This window comes from Dermacentor albipictus, chromosome 2 (assembly GCF_038994185.2).
Source record: "Dermacentor albipictus isolate Rhodes 1998 colony chromosome 2, USDA_Dalb.pri_finalv2, whole genome shotgun sequence".
Taxonomy (NCBI): Eukaryota; Metazoa; Arthropoda; class Arachnida; order Ixodida; family Ixodidae; genus Dermacentor; species Dermacentor albipictus.
This window is the reverse complement of record NC_091822.1, coordinates 105,426,308-105,439,789: the sequence shown is the minus strand read 5'-3', so window position 1 is coordinate 105,439,789 and position 13,482 is coordinate 105,426,308. Positions and strand designations below refer to the sequence as shown.

At 44.5% G+C, this 13,482-nt stretch overlaps 1 protein-coding gene across 3 annotated transcripts in view; it reads left to right on the top strand.

Annotated features, from left to right (window-relative positions):
- The window catches only part of LOC135919513 (putative RNA-binding protein EEED8.10), a 65,141-nt gene that overhangs the window by 10,063 nt on the left and 41,596 nt on the right, over positions 1–13,482 (top strand). For 2 of the 3 annotated variants that reach the window (XM_065453393.2, XM_065453391.2), the window contains exons 3-10: positions 406–493; positions 1,534–1,617; positions 1,789–1,812; positions 2,837–3,005; positions 4,794–4,886; positions 7,804–7,917; positions 11,170–11,267; positions 12,835–12,875. In XM_065453393.2, the coding sequence (XP_065309465.1) occupies positions 406–493; positions 1,534–1,617; positions 1,789–1,812; positions 2,837–3,005; positions 4,794–4,886; positions 7,804–7,917; positions 11,170–11,267; positions 12,835–12,875 (711 nt within the window). The remainder of the gene's footprint in view (positions 1–405; positions 494–1,533; positions 1,618–1,788; positions 1,813–2,836; positions 3,006–4,793; positions 4,887–7,803; positions 7,918–11,169; positions 11,268–12,834; positions 12,876–13,482) is intronic. The other variant, XM_065453392.2, reaches the window with a different exon arrangement.

The window sequence follows — 13,482 nt, the reverse complement described above, 5'->3', positions numbered from 1 at the left end:
CCAGGTTACATGCAAAACCCGACTTCCATGCTGTGAGCATATTTTTGCACCACTGCAAAGTTTGCCATAAGTAACACTGCTCAAAACATGGCTTTAATAAATTTATTTGCTTGCAAGATACTGCAGACCAGGGTGTGACTGAAGCAGGAGCGAAAAAAAAAACTGTTTTGTACATAGAAACGCAAGGACAGACAGAACAGTGACAAAATATGGATAATCAAAATAAAAATTATTCAGTAAAATCGAGCTGCATTATGCAAAATTAAATACAGTGCAGGCAGTAAGAAACATTTCTGTAAAAGCAAAAATGTATTTAAGTTGGGTGTTTTTGCCGTCACCAAGGCATCAGCCTGCAATTAATTTGTACAACTTTGATCTGACACACTCTCGCCTTTTGGTTTTCAGGTATGGGTTTGTGACATTTTCCAAGGTCGAAGAGGCTGAAAAAGCTAGAAATGCTCCTCCCGACCAGTTGGAGCTTGATGGCAGGCAAGTGGTAGTGCCAGTGATGTGATTTTTCATCCTCCCGGATCCAATGTTCTGGCTCGTAACGATTGATACACTAAATTTTATTGTATACAGTAGGTTGGAAGAAGGACGGCAAATATTAAGTAGTAAACATTTAATTAATCTGTTGTATTTCCTTTTGTTAATTTCTACCAAGAAGATACCATGGCAATCGCTAAGGAAGTATCTCAGTTCTGCTAAGAATTGAAAGAGCAAGAATAAAATACATTCTGAGTGTAAGGTACTAAGCTGAGCTGTCCACTCATGTAAGGGAGATGCGTCATCAGCAGTCAAGCCAACATGGCAGCTTAAATTTTCTATGAAAGCACAAAGCAAAGTGTTCCATTATCTTTATCAAAATCTGTGTAAGGTGTTGTGCTGACCGTGCTTTATTTAAAATCTAATGTGGTGTAATGTACAAAAAATAAAAGCTAATAATAATGTGTTTCCCCTAACAGTCGGTAACTCTGTACTATTTGAGCAAAGAAACAATGATGGCTGTTCGAGATAGCCAATAGGAATTAATGGATGGATGGATGAAAAACTTTATTAATAAATTAATGGTTGCTGTACGCCATGGTTTGGCGTACATGCTGCAACCCTTCTCAACACCTTGGGCTTACATGGTAACTCCTGCTTGACCCAACTGTGCATACTTTGCTATTTTAATAGGGCTTTGTTCTAGCATGTCTAGTATGAAGTGGATGCATCGTGCAACATTACGAGTGACATGTTTGCCCGCATATTGAAAAAGAGGCCTTGGCTCGCAACTCTTTCTGGACTACGTTTCAACAGTGCCCCATGGCAATTCCTATGACAAGGAGTTGCTTGAGATGCACCGTCACACTCCAGTGCACTCTCGTTGACACTAAGTGTGCATAGTTAAAAAATTTAAGCTCTCTAATTGCCAAAATAGTGTTATTGAAGCACAGTGACCACTGAGGGGTTTATTTAATGATTATTTGCAATCACTTATCTCTTGACATTGACTCGTGTTTCTGTGTGTGTGTGTGTGCATGCAGGCAGCTGCGGCTGCTTCCAGCCAACAAGACAAGGGTATCCAAAATTCGAAAAGAGGCCCAGGTGGCTGCTGAGCGAAGGGCCCTTGCTGTGAGTTGGAACCTGAGTGCTTTTGTTTGTTAACAAAAAATATTCAGTCGGGTATTTATTTGCTTGTTCATTCATTTAATCTTAACATTTGCATCAGGCTGATTTCGTTCTCTTGTGTCTTATGAAGTTGGTGCTTAATGCTTTGCTAAGTTTATGAATTCTGTGCTACAGATAACCATGGAACCAATCGAAAAGGCAAGTATTTGATTGCATGGCTATTTCAGGGTTGGAACGATTATAGTTAACAAAAATGTTTCCAAAGTATAGTGTGGTATGTTGTCAACAGCTTAGCTTTCACGTGAACTTCATTTATGACTTTCATGGAATGACCTGCAACTGCCAAAAAATTACCCACGTGAACAATGTGAGGGACCAATGCTTCCAGCATTACTCCTCTCTATCAGCATGGTGATGTAATAAAACAGTGTTAAAAATTTTTTTGAATGGAATAAAGCAGCAAATAATCAAGCTTGTCTCCTCAAAAACTTTGCAATGCTTGTCCTGAGCTTAAGTACATAGGCAAGAAAAGGAAATGAGATTTGTTAATGCTTTCAAGAACCATTTGAATCCAGAAAATTGGGAGTCCAAGAAATTGCTTTGCTCGTGTATTAGGAATCATGCTACAAATAGAGTACAGCACAGACTGCACATACATGCACGCACTCTCTCTCTCTATATAGCTGCAGTTCTTATGCAGCTATAGCTTAATAAGAACTGCAGCTTAATATAGCTGCAGTTCTTATGCAGTATAACTTTGTAAGGCTGACTCCTGGCACACTTTGTTTGCGAAGTGGTGCAGCCAAGTCGGGTAGCACTACTTATGCGAGCAGCGAGCAGGAATAGAGACGGGGAACAGAATGTAGGCAGCCATCCATTCTGCAAGCATTTGTGGGTGTCATTTCTCTTTTTCTGACATATTGCCTGACTGATGTTGCTTTACGAAGTGTGAGTTTGTTGATAACAGTAATAAGCTATTGTATTTGAAGACTTCCAAAATCTGTTCTTAGATGTTTATGCAAGTACAGTAGCGCATGGAAACAAGTGACATGCATGGTATGCATGAACGAATCGAAGATAGTTATTCTTGCAATTGGTCAATTAAGAGTTATAAATGGATGATGGCAATGTAAATGGATGAAGGACGAGTAATAATAGATGTCACAGTGCGATTGCACAGCTGCTGTTGCCAGTGAAAGTGTCTGTGTTGCAACTGATGCAGAGGGAACTGGACGGGGATGAAGAGTCAGACATGGAGGCCGACGTGACCCCAGCAACCCCTCCTCCCTCCCCTCGCCGGGCGGTGGACCACGTGGACGACCTGCCAGATGACGCCCTGCTCATGGTGCTCGCCTGGCTTGACATCAAGTCGCGCATCCGCATTGAGAGAGGTGCGGGCATCCTCTCCCCCTCTTTGTTTTGTCTAAGTCAAGTAGAAACCTGCTGCTTTATATTTTTTCACTTGCAGAAGCTTTTGGTTATTCGTTTTCTTTTTCATTAATACTAAGCCAGCTTAAGTTAAGACATTCGCAGTTGATCTGTCTTCATAAAGTATATCATATTACTCTTTATGCCATTTATTATTTTTTTAATTACTCCCATATATAGGTAACTGTCGTATGTTTAATCTGTCGATTGATTGTATAATTGAAATTAATTAATTGATTTATTTAGCATTTGTTGATGAATGCTAAAAATTTATTAATGCTAAAGTCTTGCCAAGAGATCTGATGGAAGCCTGTGGATTAATTTTGACCATCTGAGGTTCTTTAACGCATTCACTGCCATCCGCCTCATGCATGGACGGGCCTTCCATATTGTGTGTTTTTTACCGAAAGCAGGGGTAGGCTGTATGCTCATTTTTCTTTACACCATGAACATACATTTCTTTAATTTCGTTTCAGTATGATTAAAATTTTACTTTGTGCAGTTTTTGAAGTCACAGGCGTTTTAGTGTGTGAGAAAGCTTGAAGCACTCCGGCATGGGCACTCATCCTCTGGTGAATCTGGGTAACACCTACTGCAAGATCCATTTTCTTTTTCAAAAGAGGGCTTAGAGAAATTTCTGTCGTCACAAGGCTTGCAGTCGCTGTCACTATTGAAGATAATATCCAGTATCTCATGCTTGGAAAGAGCACACCAGCCACTAGACGGCGCCATTTTTTCTGCCGCTCGAGACGATCAAAATCAACCAAAATCATGTGTAGGAGTGCGTTCAAGCAACACAGGTAACTATTGCCACCAATCGGTAACATATGCGATCATGCTCAGATAAACCGACGAGTGCTTCAGTGGCTTCGAGAAGTACAAATTGCAGCTGCCAGGCTATTTGCTGCCTTTGGCCAGCGAATGGGTTAATGTGTGCAGTGCTCAGTGATTCAAATGTGATAGTTGGCCCAAATGGTGGGCCAGATCAGATCTTTTTTGCCACCTATTGGCACTAGGGACACTGAGCTGATGCATGGTGGCATATGAAAGCAACGGACTTTACAACGCATTGTCACTGCATTTGATGACCCCTCAGCAATCACCCAGTGCTCAGCTGTGGTGCAAAAAGCACCAGCCGTCCTAGCACTCTTTACTATTGTTCTTATTTGCATCTGTTTGCTTCCTGTAAAACGATCCGCTGGGTCACTTCTTTTTCAGTATTATTTGTTGGTGCCCTGTAAACTGAGTGATGTTAAGAACAGTGTGTCATTCTGTTTGTATTATAATACAAAATGTACTTACTCTTCATTGCTGCGCGGTCCCATCACTAAATGGCATTGTGCCCATGCGGGGCCATTTCTAGAAAACTTTTGTCATTCTCAGTGTTGGATTCCGCTGCAGTGTTGAAGAGGAGAATAACGTTGACGTTATGATGTCAGGGAAATCAGTGAACCACATAGCCACTTAAAGCAAACTGATAACCTGGATGTGAAAAAGTATTCACAAAGAAAGCTGGTGGATGGCCATCTGTAAAAGTACATTCACCGGAAAAGACCGAATTATCAGGAGTCAATAAACCTTCAAAGAAAAATTAACACATGGAACACTAGTTGTACGGTTAACAGCTTGCATGTATGAGCTTTGCATGTTTGAGTTTCGCGAGAGGAAAGGATAACATTTTGAAGGTCCAGTGACCGTTATGCGACATGCGGTGATTTTTTTCATTCACACATTTGCCGATGTACTCCCAGTTTGCCAGCGCTGGCGGCGGCTGGCACTCCGTCTCTGGAGGTCCCAGGACAAGCTGTCTTTCTCGGGTGTCTTCTCGATCTGCGAAGGAAAGCGTGAGTGGGCTGCATCGTTTTGTGGTTGGGCGGTTAACAGGGAGGTTATTGTGTAAACATCTAAATTACACTTTTGGGGCATGTTTCTGTAGCAATTGTACCAATTAGCATATGTGGCATACGATACACCTGTTACACATCGTACAAGCAAAAAGTGTAACTTCTAGAGCACTTAATAAGCACGGTTAGACCGGTTTTTCCAGACAAGGTACTCGGCGTCAGTTGTGCAGCATGGTTTCGGTGCCATCAATGGTGGCCTCAACAGCTAATTATGGTAACCGCACTTCCCCACGCTCTGTATTGTGTGTACAGGTTCAAATACAGGCAGCTCAGAACACAAATGTAACTGATAGCTGTTGTCTAAGTGGTTTATGCCCCAGTCAGATTAACAGATTTGGTGTCAGAATGAAAAAGCTTAGTAACACTGGCTGCAGAGTGCACTTGCCAGTGAGTGTGCTCATCGAACCCACTTCGCTGCACTAAGTGTGTACCCTTGATAGCACTACTTTAAGAATAAATGAAAAAAAACGCTTAATCCGATAAGCCGAATGTTTGGGCATGTTGGTAGGATATGAAGGCAGCTTTTTGTGCACAAGACGAGGGCAAAGAAGGACACACGAGCGCACACTTACAACAGTGTTTTATTTTGAAGTGACCACATATATAGCAGAATCCGTGACAAATCACGTGCGCGCTGCCCGCAGCAAATTCCTATCTCTCCGCAAGAAGGATGGCTCCTTGCTGGTAGCTCTGAGCCTCGTGCTAACGAGGCACTGCTCACTTATGTGTCAGCACACTCAAAGGTGGTAAAAAGGGGCATTGCGAAGTTATGGCTGTCCAATTCTTTAAGCAAGTCTTGCCCAGAGCTCATGGCTGACAGCTTCTCTGAGCAGGTACTTCACCTCAGGAACGTGGGGTACCCCTTACTTGTCCTCGTTAGCGTTGCTGAAGCCCTGTTGAAGCGCAAGCCACCACAAATAACTAATGCCACTCAGCCTTCCACACTTTACAAAGAAGTCACGGTTATTTCGTATTTCCACGGCATACTGCATCGACTGAAAAGGATTGTCCAGCGGGCCAGTGTAAAAATGGTTTTTCCTGCTCCTGATAAACCGCAATCATTGTTTACAGATTGACCAGTGCGTGTGCCCCCAAAGAGCCTGCTTGCAAAAAGAGGCATCAGTCAAAGTGCATTGACTGTGCAGAAGTAATAGTTTATAATCTGCCTTTGAACTGTGGCTCCAACTATGTTGGTCAGAGCAGATGATGCCTTAACGACATTCTATTGGAGCATTGCTACAATGTGATAGAAATGAAAGGGGGTTTTTTGGATGCCTACTGTAGAAATTGCATGCGTAATCAGGCAGGCACCACAAATACGCTCACGTGTAAACCGTTGTATAGCGCGTGCTCAATTGTCAGCAAACATCATGAACAGTTAACCAGAGAAATTATCGAGGCAGAATTGATTGACAGGTGTAGTAACACCTGTGTGTCAAAACCATCTATCATCCTTTTCAGCAAGGAGCTATCCTTGCGTAGAGTTATGAATTTTCTGCAGACGGCACCCGTGTACGTAATGTGTCACAGATTCCGCTATATATGTGGTCACTTTCTTCAATATAAAACGCTGTTGTAAGTCTGCACTCATGTGTCTCAGCCTCTTCTTTGTCCTCATCTTGTGCGCAGCAAGCTGACTCTAACCAAAGTATCCATTAATGCAAAGACGACTTAGCTGTGGTTTTAAATCTTATGAGCATTCTGGTGGCATCGGTGAAGCCAAAACATGCTTGAAATGTTCATTTTGGCCCCCATCGTATTGTCCAACATGAGAGTCTGCCATTGTGGCTGTCTGGATTTTGGATATGTTCCTTGCTTGTATTGGCTAAAACGATTAGCAGCGTTAAGGAGATCATAGTAATTGTTTTCTTTATTCTAATTTTTCTTACAAATAAGTATTTAATAAAACAGGAATCATGTATAAAACTCAAAATGATGGAAACCGCATCAATCCTTATGGCTTTGTAGACCATCATTGCCGTCAATCCGAAAGGACACTTCATTTAAATACTGGCACTATGTTTTAGTACTAGGACCATGCTGGAAAAGTGATACTCAGTAAAGCAAAGTGCGACTGCATAAAGTGTCACTAAGTTTGCCTGTGTCACTTAGAGCATATACAGTAGTAAAAAAAAAAGTCTAGTAGTCTGTGGTGGTGTATTGCAACGTTCACATGGTTCACTTGAGCTCATTGCAGTTATTTATCTCCTAGGGTATATTTTGGAGTGGATAAAGCACTGCACCATTTTCTATTTCCATTCAGCACAAAATGTGCTAATTAAGGTACAAGAGCTTGCCCTGAAGTACACCATGCAGCCTTTCTTTTTTTGTCAAGGCAATCATACTGTGCTTTTTGACATTCATAACATTCCTGATGCTGTGGTACAGGTTCATGTGTTGTGGCAACGTGTCACAACACATGGACTGTGCATTCATGTAATGTACGCACATGAACACATGACGATTGCTATTGTGGAAGCTTAAAATGCATAAGTGCAACCACCAGTTCTGCCAACCTGTGGTAACAGCATAGATGGCATCCATTATATATAATGTCTAGGCTGTCCACTATCATATTCAAATTTGCAGCTTGCAGAATAAATGGGTTGATTTTTGTGGGGTGTATTTTCGTGATTTTTGTGACTGGTCTATAATGTTGAAGTTCCCATAAGCATTGTAGCACAGCCACGGGATAAAATATAATGTCCCCGACTTAGTTTGAAAATTCCACTGTGAGAGGAAATCACAAACATTGCAAAAAAGTGCCATCGACTTGCTTTCCTGTTTGTCACAGGCTGCCACATGTGGCTGCTGTGCAAATGGCTAGGCTAATTCATGACTGTCCTTGTTTGTGCAGCGCTGACTGTGAGCATTCTCCGAGCCCTCCTGGTTCGCTGCGGTGAGTCCTTGCACAGCCTGGACTTACCCTCTGCTTCACACGCCCTTGACTACAAGGCAGCCGAGGCCATCAGTGAGTGCGTCCTGCCAGTAGTGTCTGCAGTAATGTGGTGCACACGCCTACTCCCCAGGTTTTGTATACCTTGGTTCCCCTGCCACGTTCCTTGCCACTTGCAGCTGGGGTCAGCTACGTGGGCGTGGCGTAGACTGTGTTCCTTCTCATGAATTATGCACAATGCAGTGTAAGCTATGGGGCATGTCAGCAAATCAGGAATAAGTACCGTACTTACGCGAATCTAATGTGCACCTCTTTTCCGATAAAACAGGTCCCAAAATTGCATGCCGTTTAGAATCGAGTACGACCCTAAATCCGTGTTACCATATTGCCATTGGCATTACAAAAATGGCCGCCTCGATTGCGCTTCTAGCCTAGCTGTCGTAGTTTCCTCCATGTGCATACCTCCATGTTGTACGTGTAACCAGGCGCTGGTGTAACCTAGTCTACCGCCTGTCTTCCTGTTTTCTGCATTTATTCAATCAGCATGGAAGCACTGAATGGGAAGACGCACCGAGTCCAACATGATGCTGCACTTAAAAGAAAAGATATCGTGCGTGGGGACGGACGGAAATCGGGCTGCATCACAGGCATTCGGAGTTCCTGAAACTTTCCTGCGGGACTGGTGCAAACAGAAGGAGAATATTTTCGCCAGCAAAGCAGAAGGAAGAGTTTCAGTGGACCGAAGCAGGGCTGCTTCACCGAAATAGAGGAGCTGCTCATGGAATACGTGCAGGAGCAACAAGCGGCCTGTGACGACTGATCTGCTCAAAGTAGTACAGGCGATGCAGTAAGCCCTAGAGAAAGAGATAATGCGGAGTGACTTCAAAGCGAGCAGGTGCTGGCTATCAAACTTTATGAAAAGAAAAGGCTTTTCTCTTCGAAGGTGGACAGGGATATGCCAAAAATTGCCCGAAGAATATAAAGAGGAATTGCACAATTTTCAGTGGTACGTCTTGAAGTTGCACCATAGAAACGGCTACCACTTCGGACAGATTGGAAATGCCGATCAGACGCGGCTCTACTTTGACATGCCTGCCACCACAACCTTTGAAAAGGTGGGCGCGAAGCAAGTGCGTGTTTTGTCTTTCGGCCACGAAAAAACTAGAGTCACCGCAATGCTTTGTTGCATTGCGGATGGGCACAAGCTGCCCCCATATCTTCAGACGGAAGATGCTCCCTAAAGGAATCGTGTTTCCAAGTGGTGTGATTGTGTGCGCAAATAAAAAATGTAGGATGACCATGGACTTGGTCGCTGATTGGATTGATAACGTTTGGCGGTAGAGACCCGGCGGGAGTTTGGGTCTGCGTGGGATGGTTGTACTCGACGCGTTCAGGTACCACCTTGACCAGCGCATCAAGGACAACCTGGCTGCATGCAACACCGACCTTGTCGTGATACCCGGCAGCATGACATTGCAGCTCCAGCTGCCCGATGCTTGTTTGAACAATCCAGTGAAAGATAGAATTTGGGTGCTCTACACTGAATGGCTTGTCAGTGGCTGCCCCGAATTCACGCCCGCCAATAAAATGAAGCATGCCTCGCTGCAGGACTTTGCTGGATGAGTGAAAGATGCATGGTGCATGATCCTGTCTGCCATGGTCAACAAGGCTTTAAAAAGTGCGGGATTTTGAATGCCATGAATGGCACCGAGGATGAAATGCTTTGGTCTGTTGATAGCGATAAGGACTTGTCTGACAGTGACGACGAGTGATATCTATTGTCCCACGCCACTTGCACCGGTGCAGTGAAAATTTTGGCAACAAGGTGCGCCGCTTCCATTTGTGTTTTTATTCATCGCAACGTTAGTCGAATAGTGTAGGAATAAATCTGTTTTTTTTTTCCACATGACAGAAAATAGTATTTCTGTATGAAAGCACGAGGTATGTGGTATTGTACTCTTCATTTTTTTTTTTGTCATGGAAAACAGGTGCGCGTTACAATCAAGGTTTTCATTTATTTATTTTTGAGTCACGGAAAACGGGTGCGGGTTTTCAATCGAGGGTGCGTTAGAATCGAGTAAATACGGTAACTGCACATCTCAAACAAGGTACTCTCCTTTTGTGTACCGCTAAAGCTTCGTTTATCATGCTAATCAGCCAGCCTTTGCTGTGACATAGTTTATAGCACGAAAAAATTGTTAATAGGAAAAGAAGAGGAGACAGGGTGAAGTGCTGGTACTTCAACTTTGATAAGTTGAGGTACTAGCGCTCTATCCTGTCCCCTCTCTCTTTTCCGTCGTGTCACAGCAACATCACCAACTAGCCCAGCTCTCGTCTTTAGTTGTTCAGCTAGCACTCCACACAAAAAAAACTAGTGGCAGACAACGGACGAGTCCCTCTTCCCATTTCTCATTCCGTCTTGAATCACGACACCCCGAGTTTTTGCTGCAGTGCATGGAGTTAATGAGATTGTGTATGTCTTCAAAGGTGCCATGTGTGGCTTTCCTTTGAGGCCATGGCCTCCACCGAGGCCTTGCTGGAGCATGACATGTAGGGAAAATGTGTAATGTTGTGAAAACTGCTATGCAAGTGTTACGGCCTGGGCTAGTCTAGACCCTTTTTCAGCGGTACACCACTTTTTTAGCTCCAACAAAATTTAGATTTACTGTTTCTCTGCATATGAGTGGCTCACGAAAGCCCACTTGCGGGCTGTCATTAAACACAGCTGTCTCAAACTCTTACATGGTGTCTGACCGCACATACACTACACAGCTGCAAGCGACCCACATTGTGGGGCCTTTGAAAGGCAGGAGCAAGTGGCTAAGCTTAAGACATTATAGATATATAGTGGACTCTCTTTCAACGGAACCTCAAGGGACCAGGGAAATTAGTTCCGTTTATCAGCAGTTCTATTTACTGAGAGACAAAGCTCAATACAATAGCATGAATACAAAACCAACCAACCATGATGATGGTGTTCCATTTCAGAGGCAGTTCCGTTTAAGTGATTTCCATTTATAAAGATTCCACTGTATCATGGCATGGATGAAGGCTTGGGAGAGCCATGCAGGCTTTGTACAAGATTAGGCGAGCCACTGCTTTTTGAAACTCCTGACATGGTGTTCCAAGATTACTCCTTCACATTGATAAAGTGCTGGCAGCCAAGCCTAGTATGTTGACAACGAACAACTCACATCAAATCTGTAGCACAATAACGAATATAGTGCAAGTTCTTTCATGAGAACTACTATTGGGGAGACAGAGTAGGCTGTCTGTTGTATGCGTACTTAACTGTTGCTAGGCTAATTTGTGTTGCGGACTGTGCAGGCATGCTGTGCCCCAACCTGGAGTACCTGGATGCGTCTGGTGTGCAGCTGACCAATGTGTCTGTCCAGCAGCTCGCCCAAAAGTGCCCAAAGCTCAAGGTTGGTGAGGTCAAGGTCTCTTGATATCACAAGGAGAATGTGTAGCATGTAAGGGACAGTGCATGCATTTGTAGTGAAGTAGGAGCAAAGCGGGAAGGGCACACTTGCACTGAGCCGTCTGGACATCTGCTGCACAATGTGCTACATATGCAAGCCCTGGTGTATTTATGGGTGGTCTTGCATAAATGCACATTGCTTTGTACAACTACAGTTAAACCTCAATATAACGAAGTAGGTAAAATTGGCAACTTGCTTCCTTATGTAGAAATTTCGTTGTATTAAAATTCGACCTTTTATGCAAATAAGTACAGCCACCGATCGATTTTTCTTACACAGAAAGAGTTGCAGAATTTTCCGAATTATCGCGCAGTCGAAAAAGCTAATTTGAATCGGAAAACGATTCATTTTGATGAATTTAAGAGGCAATGCTGACGAATGATACGGTTTCATGCCACATCGACGATATCTTCATGTCGGCGGCGCGAATTAAGCGAAGCCAGCCATGCTTTTGCATGCACTTTGCCCCCAAGGCTGATTGCGTTGCCCATACTGTGACAATGCTATCAGGAAAAGCGCCGGCAGCGGCGAGTGAACACTTTTCTGCCTCTCGCTCCAACAAGTCACCGAAACTCGAGAATGTGCAACTTCCAGTGCTAAACACGCGGCAAGACGGCTTACATGATGCCACACCATCTCAGCACGCCCATTCATTGCACTTGCGCCAGATTACCTCTGAAGCAGGGTGCACGGTTGCATATGTGCTCGACTGCGCTTACAACCATGCGCAGCCATGGCCGAGACGTGCGTCAAAAATAGGAACGTGCGCCAACTTACGCCGCCCCCCACGCCCCTCACACGTGCTTGATGGCGTTACCGCAAGGTCGCTCCTCTCCCCCTCTATCCCTTTGCTCACGTGGGAAGGCGGTATTCGAAGCCACTGTCTTGTTTCACCCTCGCACACTTTCACTCGCACCTAAAGCACATAGTGCGTGGGCCGCAATACGCGATTGGAACTTATCCCACTTGGACTTTTTACGGAACGTGATGCGGCTTCATTTTGGAGGTGGCTCTTGTCGTGCCGTGCACGATTTGAGAGCTGCGTTTGCAAGGAGCTGCTTGTAAGTCAATCATTTGACCATCTATGTCTGCATAATTTTACCTTTCTTGTCTTGGCATTCCTTTGCTGTGGAAGCAAAATTTCATTATATTGAGGTTCTAATTACATAGTCCTCTATGGACAAGAAGTTATGAAAGCGTAAATAGTTTGTTATATCGAGAATTTCGTTATATTGAAGTTCGTTTTTAAGATTTAACTGTATATCGTTTGAAAAAGAGCTGTGGTTTGTGTTGCAACCGTAATATTATCATGGTACATTTTGCTGGGTGATGAGTAGTACCATCTCACAAGGTGCTTGCGCTGTGTAACATTCAAATGATTATAGTCTGTATGAGCTGCTTCTAAATTAGGATACATTGTAGTCTATGAATTGATACTGTAATCTTGTCCTGTCTTTCTGCAAGGCTTATTGAGCTAATGCAGTGCCTTGTCGTTTGTGACCTTTTTCAGACTGTTTTGCTGAAAAGGTGTAGCGACGTTGGGGAGAAAGGGTGAGTTCTTCATTATGCCTTGCATTAGTGCTCCTGCACGAAGTGCTGCTTCACGTTGTGTGGATGCGCGACCCTCGCGCCTCCCCTGATGTTTTTCCCGCATAGCGCGTCTCCTGTAGTGCGGCTTCGCCGCACACGCGGTGGTCTGAGTGGTACAGGCGCAGTGCGAGAGATGGCGCTAGTGTTGCGCGGCCGCGAGGTTACTTGGGCGCCGAAAGGAAGGCGCTTGCTCTCTTGGGTTCCAGACAGCCAGCGGGACGGACGTGCCGCACTTGCAGCGGCCCTCTTTTCCGGCGGGTCGGCGCGCCGCGGGGGATGTCTCCCGCGTGCGCGCCGACCGATGCTTCGGCGAGACTGTCTCGCGTGGCCGCCTTCGAACGCGCCACGATTCGCGTGACTATACACGCGAACGACCAGGCGTTGGGATCCAGCATGGAGCGAACATATTCGCTCGCGAGGACGCGGTGAGTCGGACTTCTAGATTTGTCGCGCGCCCATCGGCATGTTTTGTGGATAGCAACTCGGCTAGCAGGCATTGATGTATGAAAGGTGCACTAAATGCCCTTGTGATTGTTTGCACTAGTGTGTTGTCGTTTCTTTGTCCCAA